At 38.4% G+C, this 15,145-nt stretch overlaps 1 protein-coding gene across 1 annotated transcript in view; it reads left to right on the top strand.

Annotated features, from left to right (window-relative positions):
* Positions 1-1,075: 1,075 nt before the first annotated feature.
* Positions 1,076-15,145, top strand: part of GABRB1 (gamma-aminobutyric acid type A receptor subunit beta1) — a 222,401-nt gene continuing 208,331 nt past the window's right edge. Inside the window, exon 1 of the mRNA XM_059682608.1 lies at positions 1,076-1,314. Within this exon, the coding sequence (XP_059538591.1) occupies positions 1,109-1,314 (206 nt within the window). The 5' untranslated portion in view covers positions 1,076-1,108. The remainder of the gene's footprint in view (positions 1,315-15,145) is intronic.

The raw sequence follows: 15,145 nt of genomic DNA, 5'->3' as shown, positions 1-15,145 counted from the left end.
TGTGGCTCATTTGGTTGGAACATTGTTCCATACACTAAAGGGTGGTAGGTTTGATTTCCAGTCAGGGCACATACCTGGTTGCAGATTTGATCCCCAGTTGGGGCACTGCAGAAGGCAGCTGAACGATACTTCTCTCTCACACATCAATGTCTGTCTCTCTCTCTCTCTCTCTCTCTCTCTCTCTCTCTCTCTCTCTCTCTCTCTCTCTCCTTTCTCCTTTCCTCTCACTGAAATTTAAAAAAATAATAATAAAACCAGAAAATACAAAAACAGACAATTACAGATCTAAAATAATCATTCCCTTTCTATAATTTTTAGTGTAACCTTTTATAGGAGGTGAGAAAGCAAACTCAAGTTAAAACCTATCTCTGACCTCAAACAAATTCCTGAAACAAAGCAGGGATGAGGGTAAGAGAAGAACTGATGAGCAGTTCCACCACTGATGTCGTTCTCAGGCCAAATAAACATCTCCAGCCAATGCTTTATAAACTATCTTTCAGGACTATTAGATAAGTTGTCATTTCTAGAAAGATTCAGATAATGGTATTAATAATCTTCATAGGGCAAACAATAGTATTCATTCAAAAGGCATTCACAGTTTGCAAAACACCCTCTCCTTTTACGTGCATACATTTTTAGTTATTACTTAGCAAACATTCCCTCCAAACATGTAGGAAATATAATATCCAGAGGTCAATTTCTGTGAACAGGGCTTGGTATAATTTTCCTTTTTGACCTTCCCTGTGATATCATCACCTTAACATCAAATATTAAAATTCAATTGAATGTTTTTTTCCTATGTTGGTGGGAATGGCTGTGCATGCATCTAATTATTGCTGTAGCACATCTAACCTATTGGTTGCCTTGTGCTTAGAGGTGCAGATGTCAATATACACACTCAAATGTATCCCCTTAAGGGACAGCAGGACGGGACCATGTGTCTCTGGGCATTCACAATACCACAAGCTATCACCTTCTTAACAGAAGTCCTCAGATGATGATGATGATGATGATGATGATGATGATGATGATGATGATGATAATGACAATGACAGTAAATTCTTTTTTGTTGTTTGTTTCCTTTATTTCACAGGATTATACGCTCACCATGTATTTCCAGCAGTCTTGGAAAGACAAAAGGCTTTCTTATTCTGGAGTCCCGCTAAACCTCACACTAGACAACAGGGTAGCCGACCAACTCTGGGTACCAGATACATACTTTCTGAATGACAAGAAATCATTCGTGCATGGGGTTACAGTGAAAAACCGAATGATCCGGCTGCATCCTGATGGAACAGTTCTGTATGGGCTCCGGTGAGTGGCTTGTGTTGCATGTTTTACTGTTGTTGTTGTGTTTTATGTTTCTTTCTTGAGAAAATGGGCAGAGGGGAGAGAAGCAAGTAAGAAAATATCTAGAATCTTTTATCTGTATAATGCAATTATATTAAAAACCAGAAAATCTCTTTTGGAACCATTTGAGCTAAATCTAGGCAACTTTTTCCATTGAAGGTGAGTGAATTATTTGGCTTAAACTTTAAATAATAAACAGTAGCAAGAAAATGTCTTTGCCAGACAGAATTCACATCTGGGTTATTGTAGAAGTTATCTATTGTTTTTAACCAATTGCTTAATTATCTTAGAGCCACCCAGACTGAACTGTGTTCTAAGTATTCAGTATAACTACTTAATTATAAAAGGGAATTGGGTAACAATATTTTAAAGAAGTAGGACAATATTTGTGGCGACTTTGAGAAGATCCAAAGTGTTTTTTTTTAATTCTTGATTGTTTAAAGTATTACATACAGTATTACATATGTCTTCTTTCCCCCCATTGACCTCTCCCCAGCCACCCTCACCCCCCAGCACATGCCCAGCATGGTTTTATTCCCTGAAATATCTATGTTTTACCTTGTATATTTAGGCATATGATTCATATTGAATTAATTTTTATTACATGTGAGGTAGGGATTGAGGTTCAGTTTTTCCATATGGCTATCCAGTTATTCCAGCAACACTAATTGGTGCCTTTGACTGAATAAGTAGCAGTCTATTTCTAGGCTCTCTTCTCTTCTATTGTTCTACTTGTCCATCCTTAGGCAGGTTCACAATACTTTAATTGCCATAACTCTGTTAAATTACCAAGTCTAGTCCCACAACTTTGTACTTAACTGTTTAAGATTGTTTTGGATATTAAAGGTCCTTTGCATCTGCCTACCAAAAGAGACTGCTGGGATTATAATCAAGATTGCATTGAATCTGTAGGTCAGTTTAGAGAGAATTGACATGTTAAAATTATAAAGTCTTTTAATCAATGAACATAATATATCTACATTTAGTTAGTTTATGCTTAATTTATATCAGCAATGTTTTACACCATAGTGGATTTTGTTTTAATTCTTTGCATCTTTGAGAATCAAATAGAAAAGAGGTATCATACACTTATAGAGGTCTATTATTTTATTTTATTTTTAAATTAAATCTTTATTGTTCAGATTATTACTGTTGTTCCTCTTTTTTCCCCCCATAGCTCCCCTCCACCCGGTTCCCACCCACCCTCTGCCCTTACCTCCCCCCGCCCACTGTCCTCATCCATTGGTGTACGATTTTTGTCCAGTCTCTTCCTGCACCCCCCACACCTCTTTACCCCCCGAGAATAGTCAGTCCACTCCCTTTCTATGCCTCTGATTCTATTATATTCACCAGTTTATTCTGTTCATCAGATTATTTATTCACTGGATTTTTAGATTCACTTGTTGATAGATGTGTATTTATTGTTCATAATTTGTATCTTTACCTTTTTCTTCTTCTTCCTCTTCTTAAAGGATACCTTTCAGCATTTCATATAATACTGGTTTGATGGTGATGAACTCCTTTAGCCTTTTCTTATCTGTGAAGCTCTTTATCTGACCTTCAATTCTGAATGATAGCTTTGCTGGATAAAGTAATCTTGGTTGTAGGTTCTTGGTATTCATCACTTTGAATATTTCTTGCCACTCCCTTCTGGCCTGCAAAGTTTCTGTTGAGAAATCAGCTGACAGTCATATGGGTATTCCCTTGTAGGTAACTGAGTTTCTTTCTCTTGCTGTTTTTAAGATTCTCTCTTTGTCTTTTGCTCTTGGCATTTTAATTATGATGTGTCTTGGTGTGGTCCTCTTTGGATTCTTTTGTTTGGGGTTCTCTGTGCTTCCTGGACTTGTAAGTCTATTTCTTTCACCAGGTAGGGGAAGTTTTCTGTCATTATTTCTTCAAATAGGTTTTCAATATCTTGCTCTCTCTCTTCTTCTGGTACCCCTATAATTCGGATGTTGGTACGCTTGAAGTTGTCCCAGAGGCTCCTTACACTATCTTCATATTTTTGGATTCTTTTTTCTTTTTGTTTTTCTGGTTGGGTGTTTTTTGCTTCTTCGTATTTCAAATCTTTGACTTGATTCTTTTGATCCTCTAGTCTGCTGTTGGAACTCTGTATAATATTATTTATTTCAGTCAGTGTATGCTTAATTTCTAGTTGGTCCCTTTTCATATCCTTGAGGGTCTCACTAGATTTCTTGAGGGTCTCACTGAATTTATCGGCGGTTTCTAGAAAATTCTTGAAAAACCTTTTAAGTGTGGTTTTGAACTCTATATCCAGTCGTTTTCTTTCCTCCATTTCTGTCATTTGTGACCTGTTTCTTTGTCTCTGTATTTTTTATACTTCCCTGTGTTGATAGAGTGGCTTTCTGTGCTAGGTGTCCTATAGGGCCATGTGGCTCAGCCTCCCCAATTACCTGAGGTGGACACTCTTGGTGCACCCCTTTGTGGGCTTTGTGCACAGTCTTGTTGTAGTTAAGCCTTGATTGTTGTAGGTATCACTGGGAGGAATTGACCTCCAGGCCAATTGTCTGTGAGAATCAGCTGTGCTTGCAGTGGGAGAATTTCTGTGCTGAAGACACCCTTCTGGGGCAAGACTTGCTTCAATGGGGCTTTGGTGCTCACTGAGTCTACCCCCTGAGTGCGTCCGTTATGGATCTGAGGAGTTGTAATCTGGATGGTCCCAATCTGACCACTGGGTACACTGGCTCTTGGATCTCCAAGGAGGTGCTAATTTAGCCTCTGCCTGAGGCTACCCAGCAGGAGTTATGGAGAGATATGAGGATTCCTCTTCTTTGTTTGGGGTTTGAGGTGCCCAGATGAGGCCCAGCTGTGAAGCAATGCAAGCTGCTGTGGGGCCTTGGGCCTTCTTTGGAAGTTCTGGGTCTCTCTGACCCAGCTGCAGTTTGTTAGGTAATTTTTAGATTGCAAAGGGCCAAGCCTTTCATATGCAAAAGCCTCTACGCACGGCTTGGGTGGGGCAGGGTCTCAGGGAATTAACAGGGCGGAGCAAGGAGCTATGGCTGCCCCTCAGTCCTACCCTAAGAGGCCCCGTGTCTCAGTGTCTTGGTAATCGCTGCAAGCACCTCTGAGAGAAAGCCGCCTGCAAGTTCCAACCGATGCCAGACAGTCCAGTTTCTCCCCATATGAGTCTGGGTCCCCAGAGACTTGCCCGGAACTAGAGTTCAGAGCAGTCGGGAGTTTGAGACTCCCTCCCGATTGAAAAAGACACCAGCGTCCTCCGTTGCCAGCCCTTTCCACGTGTGCTTCCATACCTCTGCACTTTACTTCTGCACCTCCTCTGAGTCTCAGTGTGCTTTTCTCTTTCCTTCTAGTTGTAGAATTTCCACTCAGCCAGCCTTCCTGTGGTTCTGGGTGATGTCTGTTTTGTCTTTTAGTTGTATTTTTGAAGTGGTTGTGCGAGGCATCAATTTCCAGTGTTTACCTATGCTGCCATCTTGGTTTCTCCCCTAGAGGTCTATTATTAACCCTCATGTAGTAGGGGTCCTTTTAGGCTACAGTTTTAGGCTAAAATTTAAATTAGCTGTCAGTTTTATGAATATCAAAATTATGACATACTATTATTATTGTAGGAAATGTAGAATAGTGTTTTCTAAATTCTTTTTGTCACCTTTTGTGATCCCTTTGAAAAGCTGATCAAAGCTATACATCCAGAGGCTCATTCAGCCTCAAATTTCCCTACTGTTTTAGAGTGTTTATCAGCCTCCTTAAAAATTCTTCCTCACACCATTGACTTTGAGCTAAAACCTTTATTATGGGTCATAATCCTACAATTAATGTCTGTATGTTCACCCATTCCCCCAAAGAATATGCAAGTGGAAAAAATAAATCTTGATAAAACTTGTGAACTTAACCTAGTGGTTGCTTATCTTTAATCTTATTGCTGCATATTCTTTTCAGACTTTGCTCCATTCTTTTATTAAATTCCCCAGTCTTCCCTCTCTATTGGCTCTACCCCCCACCCCCCAACCCCGTGTTCTCTTGGAGCACCCCTCCTTTGGTTTCCTCTACTTCCTCATCACTCATTTACTCCTCAATCTCCAAAACCATGGTGGCCCTCATCCATGTGACCTTCCTAAAATAGCTCTTTCAAAAATTCCCAGCACCAATTTCAATCTATACTCTTGACTTCTCTGAATAATAGAAGAGTGATGACTGACCTTGACTTCAGGATTTCCAAGACCCAACACAATTACTTCATTATTCTTGTTCTGTCTCTTCGCTATTCAATCACTTGTTCCTCTTTCGTTTCCAATAGTGCCCAACTCATTGAATTTAACAGCTTAAGTATCTAAAATCTCAAAATCACTGAGCACAGAAAAATATTTGTAATTGCTTACTGAGCATCTGTATCTGGATACCCTGCCAGGTCCTCCTGACATGACCCTTATTTCATATTATCTATTTTTTCGTCCTACTCCTTTCCTACCTGCTAACAAAAATCATTATCACACTAGTCAATAGGCATAAATGCAGCATCTTTGACTTTACATCTCTTTTGTCCCTGAGATCCAATCTGCTGCTTTTACTCTATCTCAACCATCTCTATTTCCAAACCGTTCCCGTTACCAAATAAATCAATATCCTAACTATATGTCACTTCCTGGCCAATTTCTTGTTTTTCCCCTTTTCATCACTGCTATCTTATTTTTTCCTACAGTGTGTTTCAGATCATATCACTCCCACATTAAAAAAAGTTTTCCACAGTCCCCATAAAAAGTATGTTTTCAGTCTTCTGTGTCGAATCTAAGACCCTCTATGTATAACCAAAGTTCTTTCCCACATTATTGCCCATTTTCTTCCTCTAAGGCCTTGAAAAACAACTTACTATTTCTCTGAACACATCCAGGACATTTTAAATTAAATATGTCCCAGATATTGCATGAATCATATCTTTACTAAAAAACAAAAAAAGAACAAAGGACTATTGCTATTTATTTGAAATTCAGATTTAACTGAGCATGTTGTATTTTATCTGGCAACCGTATAGCCCTACTGAAATGCACTCTCTTCTCTATCCCCAAAGACTTTCCCCCACTTCACTACTTTCTCCTTACTATCTTTTTAAGCCTTTCTCAAATTCCATTTTCTCCTTGAGGACTTTTGCAATCTTCCTAACCAGATAAAAACTCTCTCTCATTTGATACCTTACTTCACTTTAATCTCATAAAGGCCCTTGAGATTTGTTTGTAACTCTCTTATAATACTTTATCTTTCTGTCTTAGAGTTATTTTTCTGTGATGCAAACAAAATTGTATTTGTTGAAATGTGAACTCTATTTCCTTAACCTTTGTATACCCTCTCTCAAACCAAATCAATGTTTGAAAAATTAAAATGAAAATGTGTAGGATATGGTCCCCCAACTCAAGATAGTTACCAGCTGCAACATTTCTGATATCTAAATGATGACTTTTAACAAAATAGAATCACTGCTGTTAATGACCAGATGTGTTCTGCCTCTTGTCCAAACATGATCCAGCTGGCTGCAAACCCCAATTTTCTCCAAGGCCTAACCCTGTGGGTGCTGAAAGACTGTGTTTATCTTTCCATGAAAATGGCAGGCATGGAATGACTTAATTCTGGGAAGACATTTAGTGGCATATTTAACCTCCTTAAATTACCCTTTTGTTTGCATTTCCCTCCTAACCATGGCCTTGGCTTTTCTTTCAGAGTCCCATAATGCTTCTTTTTTGCAGCTTCTAGCAAATGTGAGCCCAGAGCCAGATGGCTTGAGGGTATAGATGAGACTGGGCAGTGGAATTGGTAGTAAAAATCTTCCAGCCAAATACTAGCTCACACTGGTACTCAGTAAGTGTGTTGCAGAGTTTGCATGTGGACTTGTGTCCACACACTGTAAGCAGACACAGTAAGATGTTCGTATCACGTCATTTTAACTAACACCTAAGTAAATAATTGAAACTACATAATGCCTCAGGCACTATGCTAAGTACTCTACTGATACTGTTGTATTTAATCGTTACCACAACACTGAACTGTATACTATTTTTATACTACTTTTATAGATACCAATACTAGGAGAGCTGAAGTAACTTTACCTTTCTCATATTTTATTATTTACTTCCATTTGTAAAATTTTTTAAATATTTATTGTTGAAAGTATTACATATGTTCCCCTTTTCTCCCCAATGACTCCTTCTAGCCTGCCCTCCCCAGCCCAGGCCTTCACCACCTTATGTCTGAGTCCATGGGTTATGCACATATGCATACAAGTTCTTTGGTTGATCTCTTCCGACCCACCCACCAACCCCCACCTTCCCTCTGAGATAGGTCCAAGCTGATATACACATTACAATTGTCTGATGAATTGCCTGAAATCTCTTTTACTCTAAATGTGTTCTATTCCTTTATTCCCCCTGGTAATTATTTTTAAATCATGTTATTTTTATGATTACATCTCCTTGTTGTAAATGTGTTCCTCTATTTCCCACAGTTGAGGCTTGGACAGGCATTTATTAGTTATTATGTTGTGTTTTGGCAAGACGGCTTCCCAAGCCATATTGTGTACCTCTATCAGGAGACACAAATGCCTGGATATATCTCTTTTTGTGATCTGAAACTTGATGAGCAGATTTAGGCATTGGCAATCTGATATAGCTACTGTAATAACCCCATTAATTTATATGTAATCGTATTAGTTTGCTATGGCTGCTGTAACAAAGTATCACACAATGTATAGCTCTGGAGGCTGCCAGGTTGGTTTCTTTTGAAGGCCATGAGGGAAGGATCTGTTCCAGGCCTCTCTCCTTGCCCTGTGTCTCTCCCTGTGTCTCTTCAGATCTCCTTCCTTCTGTGTGTATCTCTGTGTCCCCTTTTTATAAGGACACCAGTCATAGTAGACCTATGCTAATGATTTCACCTTAACTTGGTTACCACTGCAAAAACCATATCTCCAAATAAGGTCACATTCTAAGGTACTGGAGGTCAGGACTTCGATATATGAATTTCGTGGGACACAATTCAGGCCGTAACAGTAACAAATTTTAGCAGTCTCTGATAACCTTTCCCTAAATTTATTTAGAGTTTGCAAAATGATATTGTTCTATCACTCCTTCTTTACCTATTAACTAAATTATTCTCTAAAGAAGAACTCTCCCTCATCAACTATTGGGTAATCCTGAGGTAAAGTTGGTACAATGAAAGTAGGATCCGTATTTGATTGTTCTCCCTCATTTAGCAGTTTTCAAATTAGCAAGTTGTTTCCCGAAAACCCCCAAATGTGATCACTCAGGTTTGGCATTTTGTTGTTTGTGTGTTTATCATCATGGAGTCACATGTTATAAACAGGTATGTCTGTTTCCATCCACTGTAGCTATTATTATTTTTGATTCTCATTTTGTCTAACTTTGGCCAGGGGCAGACCCTTTAAATTGGCTCCTGAGTTCTTTCAACATGACCCCAATTGTCTCTGATAGCTTCCTTGTCTTCTGTTACACCAACTTGCACACTCTTTGTCCCAGAAATGGAGAAGATTCATCATGAGTTCATACTGATGTTTCCAATGCAAGTTTAGAATTACAGAGCTTTTAGTCAACTTCTTTGACTTAATTTTTGTTTCTTTTCCATGAAAAATATTGATTCTTAATATATTAACATCTTATTTATTTACTTTATCCTATTAAATATGCATAATATATGCATGAGCATATATATATTATTCATAATAGCTTTTAAATAATAGTAGCAACATTATTGCTACTAATGATGTGACTACCAAAGGGAGGTTAAGATTTCTCTGCAGTCTTTTTTTTTTTTTTTTGTCTTTAGGATATATCACGTTACAGATATTGAGTAGAATTACTATGTTGAAGTTATATTTTAAGTTTCAGTTTACAACAGTTCCTTCCTGCAGGGTTAGTCTACTAGTTTACTTCATTTTGCTTTTGATTTTTAAAATTAACTTAATTTCATAATTATGTAAAACATTTGCATGGTTCTAAAGTCAAAACGTAAAACAAAGTCTTACCTCCTTTGCTGTCCCCACCCTTCTCCCATCCCTTTCCTTCCCCAAAGGTAAGCATTTTTATTTGTTTGGGGATTTTCCCTCCGTTTTAACAGACACATATGTCTATTCCCATCTTTGCTAGAAGGTAGCATTGTACACCCACTAGTCTTTACTTTGTAAACTGATTGTGCAAAGCCACCATAAATGTTGGAAGCAGAGTTTTAACCCAGATCTTCTCATTTCAGCTCACACCCTTTGCACTTGCACAAAGCAGCCTATTACTGTCCTGTGTGAGTGTTTCTTTCCCTGAAGTTCATTTCTAGGAAGACAGTTGTTCTTGTGGATGCTTTCGCTTCTCACTATTATAGAAATGAAAGTAATTGCAGACAGTGCACAGCATGAATGGGGCTAGCTCTGCCAAGTGGGTGAGTTTTTTAAAAATGTACACAACTGTGTCAGGTTCGCTAGCACGTACTCATGACTCCAAATTCCAAAGAGACTCCTCTAAGCTTCTGCTTCAAAAATGTATCTAATGTTTACCAGAAACCTGTGGCCTGATGGGTGTGAGAACTCCCTACCGCATTTGCTTACTGAGCTCTACTCTGAATCAATTTTTTGATGTTCTTGACAGTGCCTGACTATGGGTTGTACAGGAGAACAAAACCAATGGCTACGTTTATTGAATATAAAAGAAAGAGAGAGTTTTCCACTACTCCTTGGAGGATCATCTCCTCCTGTCTTGGTTTTCATGATAAAGCAAAATAAAAAAGTAAAAACAATGATTTTGAGAATACAGATCCAAAAGGAAGCCTGTAGTGTTGATTTTAAAGGTAGTTTGGGGATTCCTAAGTGTTTATGTTAGCTTTCTACATTGATTGTACACCCTGAAAGAAGTTATTCTCTCTCCCTACAGACTTTCCCTGTATAGAAGCAGTTACTATTATATTCAGTAGTTCTGATCAGATCGCATAGGGCTTACTTTCAGATGTTGGGCCAAAATATTGTTGATTGTAGAGAATAAATATGGGGGCTGGTGCAGTGTTTGCAGAGGAGGGCTGGCTGATACTGATAAATGCATCCTGTTAAGAGAAAGAAACTTTTACTTCAAATGGAAGAGGGGGGAAAAACAGGCCATGCATAAAGAATAGATAGCTCACTTTATTAGAAAGACCGCCTGGAGACACTTCCCCCACCAAAGAGCACAGTATTGTTATTCCTCTCACACTGTGGTTGGCTTATATGCTAGAGTTTCATCAGTGGAGTACAGAAAGAGCTATTTAAAATGTTCTCCAGTGAAAGGGCTATACTTTTGTCTCTCAGAGATATATATTTTTTAATAGAGGCCCGATGCACGAAATTTGTGGAAGGGGCTCAGCCCCTGATGCCGGGGTGGCCGCCTCTGCCTCAGCCCCTGCTACACGGCTTAGTCCTGAAGGTCATCTGGAAGGACACCTGGTCTAATTAGCATGTTATGCTTTTATTATTATAGATATTTCTTATTCATCTATTTATATATGAAAAGGTTTATTACAAAATGATGCTTGTTAGGGTATTCTTTTTGATCATTATAATATTATGATTACTTTAACTACTAAATGAGCATTTTTAAATAATTTTGCAGCTACTATAGCTATTGTGTGATTATGTGATCCGTGGCTGTGTAAGTACAATTAAATTAAGTAAAAGATGGACCATAATTTATCTGAAAAGCAGCCACAGCCCCTCAAGCTCATAACCTTCATGAGTCTGTGGAATAACACCAATGTGAACTCTCAGGATAGAAGTAAATAACAAGAGGGCAAAACTGAAAGAAGAAGGAAGATGAAAGGAAGGAAAGAACAATGAAGGAAAGGAAAACCAAATACGTTAGATAATGTGCTGTGAATCTTAGAACCTAGTTATAGTATTACAAAGGACACTACTTCCAAGAAGGTGTATTAGGTTTTGACAACTGTTTGTGGATTTTAAAAGTATTCTACTCCATGATTCTCAATTCATTCCATTAAACCATCGTTTTAAACTTTGTTATTTTAGCACTGCTGTCATGAGTTTTTGCCACAACTGTATATTATCTAAAATATTGATTTATTTTTTTACTTAAGTATGTATGCATGTGTGTATATAAATGCATATAAAATTTTAAAGGAAGATTTTATTAGTCTTGTACATGAAAAAACATTATTTAAAAAAATAGAGATTAAAGTGCATCTAAGCTAGAAATTTTATTAAAATGTAAAAATGATTATCCATGTTCTATCTACAGTGATCTTTCCTTATTTGTAGAATTGAGATAATAATGTTGATTCTTGTTATAGGATATTAAATAAGTTAATAACGACAAAGGATTTACAATATTCTTTTTTTAAAATTTAAACTCTTTATTGTTTAAAGCAGTGGTTGGCAAACTGCGGCTCGTGAGCCACATGCGGCTCTTTGGCCCCTTGAGTGTGGCTCTTCCACAAAATACTGACTTCTACGCATGGGCCACAAAGTTTCAATCGCACTGTATGTGTGTGCTGCATGTTGTATTTTGTGGAAGAGCCACACTCAAGGGGCCAAAGAGCCGCATGTGGCTCATGAGCCGCAGTTTGTCGACCACTGGTTTACAGTATTACATAAGTCTCCTTTTCCCCCCCATTGACATCTCCTTGGCCTTTCCCACCCCACAACACACGCCCTAACCCCCACCCCCATCTGTGTTCTTTGGTTATGCTCATATGCATTATGCATGCATACATGTTTTTTGGTTGATCTCTTATCCCCTCACCCCCCACCTTCCCTCATAGGTTAGACAGTCTATTCTATGCTTCTATGACTCTGGTTCTATTTTTGTTATCAGTTTATGTTGTCCATTATATTCCACAAATGAGTGAGATCATGTGATATTTATCTTTCTCTGACTGGCTTGCTTTGCTTAGCATAATGCTCTCCAGTTCCATCCATGCCGTTGAAAATGGTAAGAATTCCTTCTTTTTTATAGTGGCATAGTATTCCATTGTGTAGATGTATCACAGTTTTCTAATCCACTCATCTGCTGATGGGCACTTAGGCTGTTTCCAAATCTTGGCTATTGTAAATTGTGCAGCTATGAACATAGGGGTGCATATATCCATTCTTATTGCTGTTTCTGTTTTCTTGGGATATATTCCTAGAAGTGGGATTACTGGGTCAAATGGGAGTTCCATTTTTAGTTTTTTGAGGAAGCACCATACTGTTTTCCACAGTGGCCACACCAATCTGCATTTCCACCAGAAGTGAAGGAGGGTTCCTTTTTCTCCACATCCTCTCCAGTACTTGTCATTTGTTGATTTGTTGATGATAGCCATTCTGACAGGTGTGAGAATGTACCTCATTGTTGTTTTGATTTGCATCTCTTAGATGATTAGTGACTTTGAGCATGTTTTCATATGTCTCTGGGCCTTCTGTAGGTCATCTTTTGAAAAGTGTCTATTGAGGTACTTTGTCAATTTTTTTATTGGATTGTTTATCTTCCTTTGTGAAGTTGTATGAGTTCCTTATAAACTTTGGAGATTAAACCCTTATTGGAGATAACATTGGCAAATATGTTCTCCCATGCAGTGGGCTTTCTTATTGTTTTGTTGATGGTTTCTTTTGCTGTGCAGAAGCCTTTTATTTTGATGTAGTCCCATTTGTATATTTTCTTCTTAGTTACCATTGCCTTAGAACCTGCATCAATAAAGATTTTGCTACTACAGATGTCTGCTACTTTGATTCCTATGGCTTCTTCTGACACTTTTATCGTTTCCCGTCTTACATTTAAGTCCTTTATCTATTTTGAGTTTATTTTTGTGTATGGTGTAAGTTGGTGGTCTAGCTTCATTTTTGGGGGGGTGAATCTGTCCAATTTTCCCAACACTATTTATTAAAAAGACTGTCTTGATTTTTTTACAGAGAGGAAAGAAGAAGGATAGAGAGTTAGAAACATCAATGAGAGAGAAACATTGATCAGCTGCCTCCTGCACACTCCCCACTAGGGATGTGCCCACAACCAAGGTACATGCCCTTGACCAGAATTGAACCTGGGACCCTTCAGTCTGCAGGCCGATGCTCTATCCACTGAGCCAAACTGGTTAGGGCTCCTTTCAACATTCTTGACACGTTGTAAGGGTCTGATAAACATTGACTTATATTCTCTAAAACTTGTGGTATATGTACTATAGATAATAAATATGTGCTAATGACATAATAATGAGCATTATAAAAATAAAGGCCCAAATTTTCTTTACTAACTTTTTGGGGCACCAAGTAAAAATTAGTATCCTTTTTAGCATTAGGTATCCTAGATTGTGAATTAGCTACCCTAAAAGCCACCAGTTGGCTATATTGTGATTCAACATCTAATATTATATACCAAAGGAATACCAGAGACTGTTTCTCAGACCTAAAATTTCACCTTTGTTTCTCTTTTCGAGATAATACTAAACCTGCTGTTACTTCTTATTATGATGTGGAGCAGTCGATGGAATATGATGTTTATGGATCATTCAGTATCCCATCACCATTTTGAAAGCAATAGTCTGCTTTAAAACAGAAATATCACAGAGGATTTCTGGAAAGATATGTGCCATTGAATACAGTAAGAAATCCCTAGCCTGTGTTGCTCAGTTGGTTAAACATTCTCCAATGCATGGAAAGTTCAATTTCCGGTCAGGGCACTTGCCTAGGCTATGGGCTTAATTCCTGGGGGGGTGGAGGGGGTAAAGGGGGGTGCATCCGAAGCAGCCAATCACATCAATATTTCTCTCTCTCCCTCTCTTTCCACTTTCTCTGAAATGAATAAAAATGTATTTTTAAAAATACAATAAAAACCATATTTTTAAGGCTACTAGTAGATGTTTTAGAAAAATATTAACTTATTTTTTATATCAACCCAAGTAAACTAATTGGTGTTAATAGTATATGTTTGCAGTACATCTAATATTGTTTTATTGTATCAAAAAAACCCCTAATGGAATAATAAGTACCATAATTTACTAGAATTAATGCCCCATTCTTTTGAGTGTCTCAACCCACAAAACATTTTGGAGAAAAAATGTGTTTCCTACATAATACCCCCTCCCTATGTACCCCCCTCTCCCCCCAGTTTGGAACAGTGAGTACTGTTTATACAAGTAAAGCATGATTTGTTCTTTCCAGGACATAAACAGTTCTATCAAAGGAGCAGATTTTTGTCCAGAGAATTAGTACTTGCTTTTTCTAGGAAAATTTTAATTTTGTCTTTTCTAAACCATTTTCTTCTTTTTAATAAAAACAAGAATGCAGCTATTGGCATAAAGCCAACCTATAATGAAAGCCAACCTGTAATGAAATCACACAAAGCTTGGAGCTAATAGAGCTGCCTGATCCATTGTTTCTCTAATTGGAAAGTAGTGGTAGATAGTTCAATAACAATCCTATATAAAAGGCTAATATGCAAATGGTCCCCTCAGGAGTTTGACTGAACAGTTTGACCGCTCACTATGACATGCACTGACCACCAGGGGGTAGTGTGGACTGAAGGAAGGCCCCAGCTGACAGCCAGCAGCCTGGGGAAGGAAGGCCCTAGCCGGCAGCCAGAAGGCCCTGATCAGCCCTGATCACCGGCCAGGCCTAATGACCCTCCTGTGCACGAATTTTGTGCACGGGCCTCTAGTCTATATATATAAAAGTCTAATATGCTAAGTGTCCCTCCTACTGTCTGACTGGTCACTATGATGCGCACTGACCACCAGGGGGCAGACACTCGATGCAGGAGCTGCTAAGCTGCAGTGACTTGGCAGTGGCGGTTCTCAGGTGACGAACCAGAGAGGAGGG

This window comes from Myotis daubentonii, chromosome 1, assembly GCF_963259705.1.
Source record: "Myotis daubentonii chromosome 1, mMyoDau2.1, whole genome shotgun sequence".
In the NCBI taxonomy this organism is placed as follows: Eukaryota; Metazoa; Chordata; class Mammalia; order Chiroptera; family Vespertilionidae; genus Myotis; species Myotis daubentonii.
Note: the sequence above shows the minus strand (reverse complement) of the source record. Positions and strands in the feature narration are given on the sequence as shown.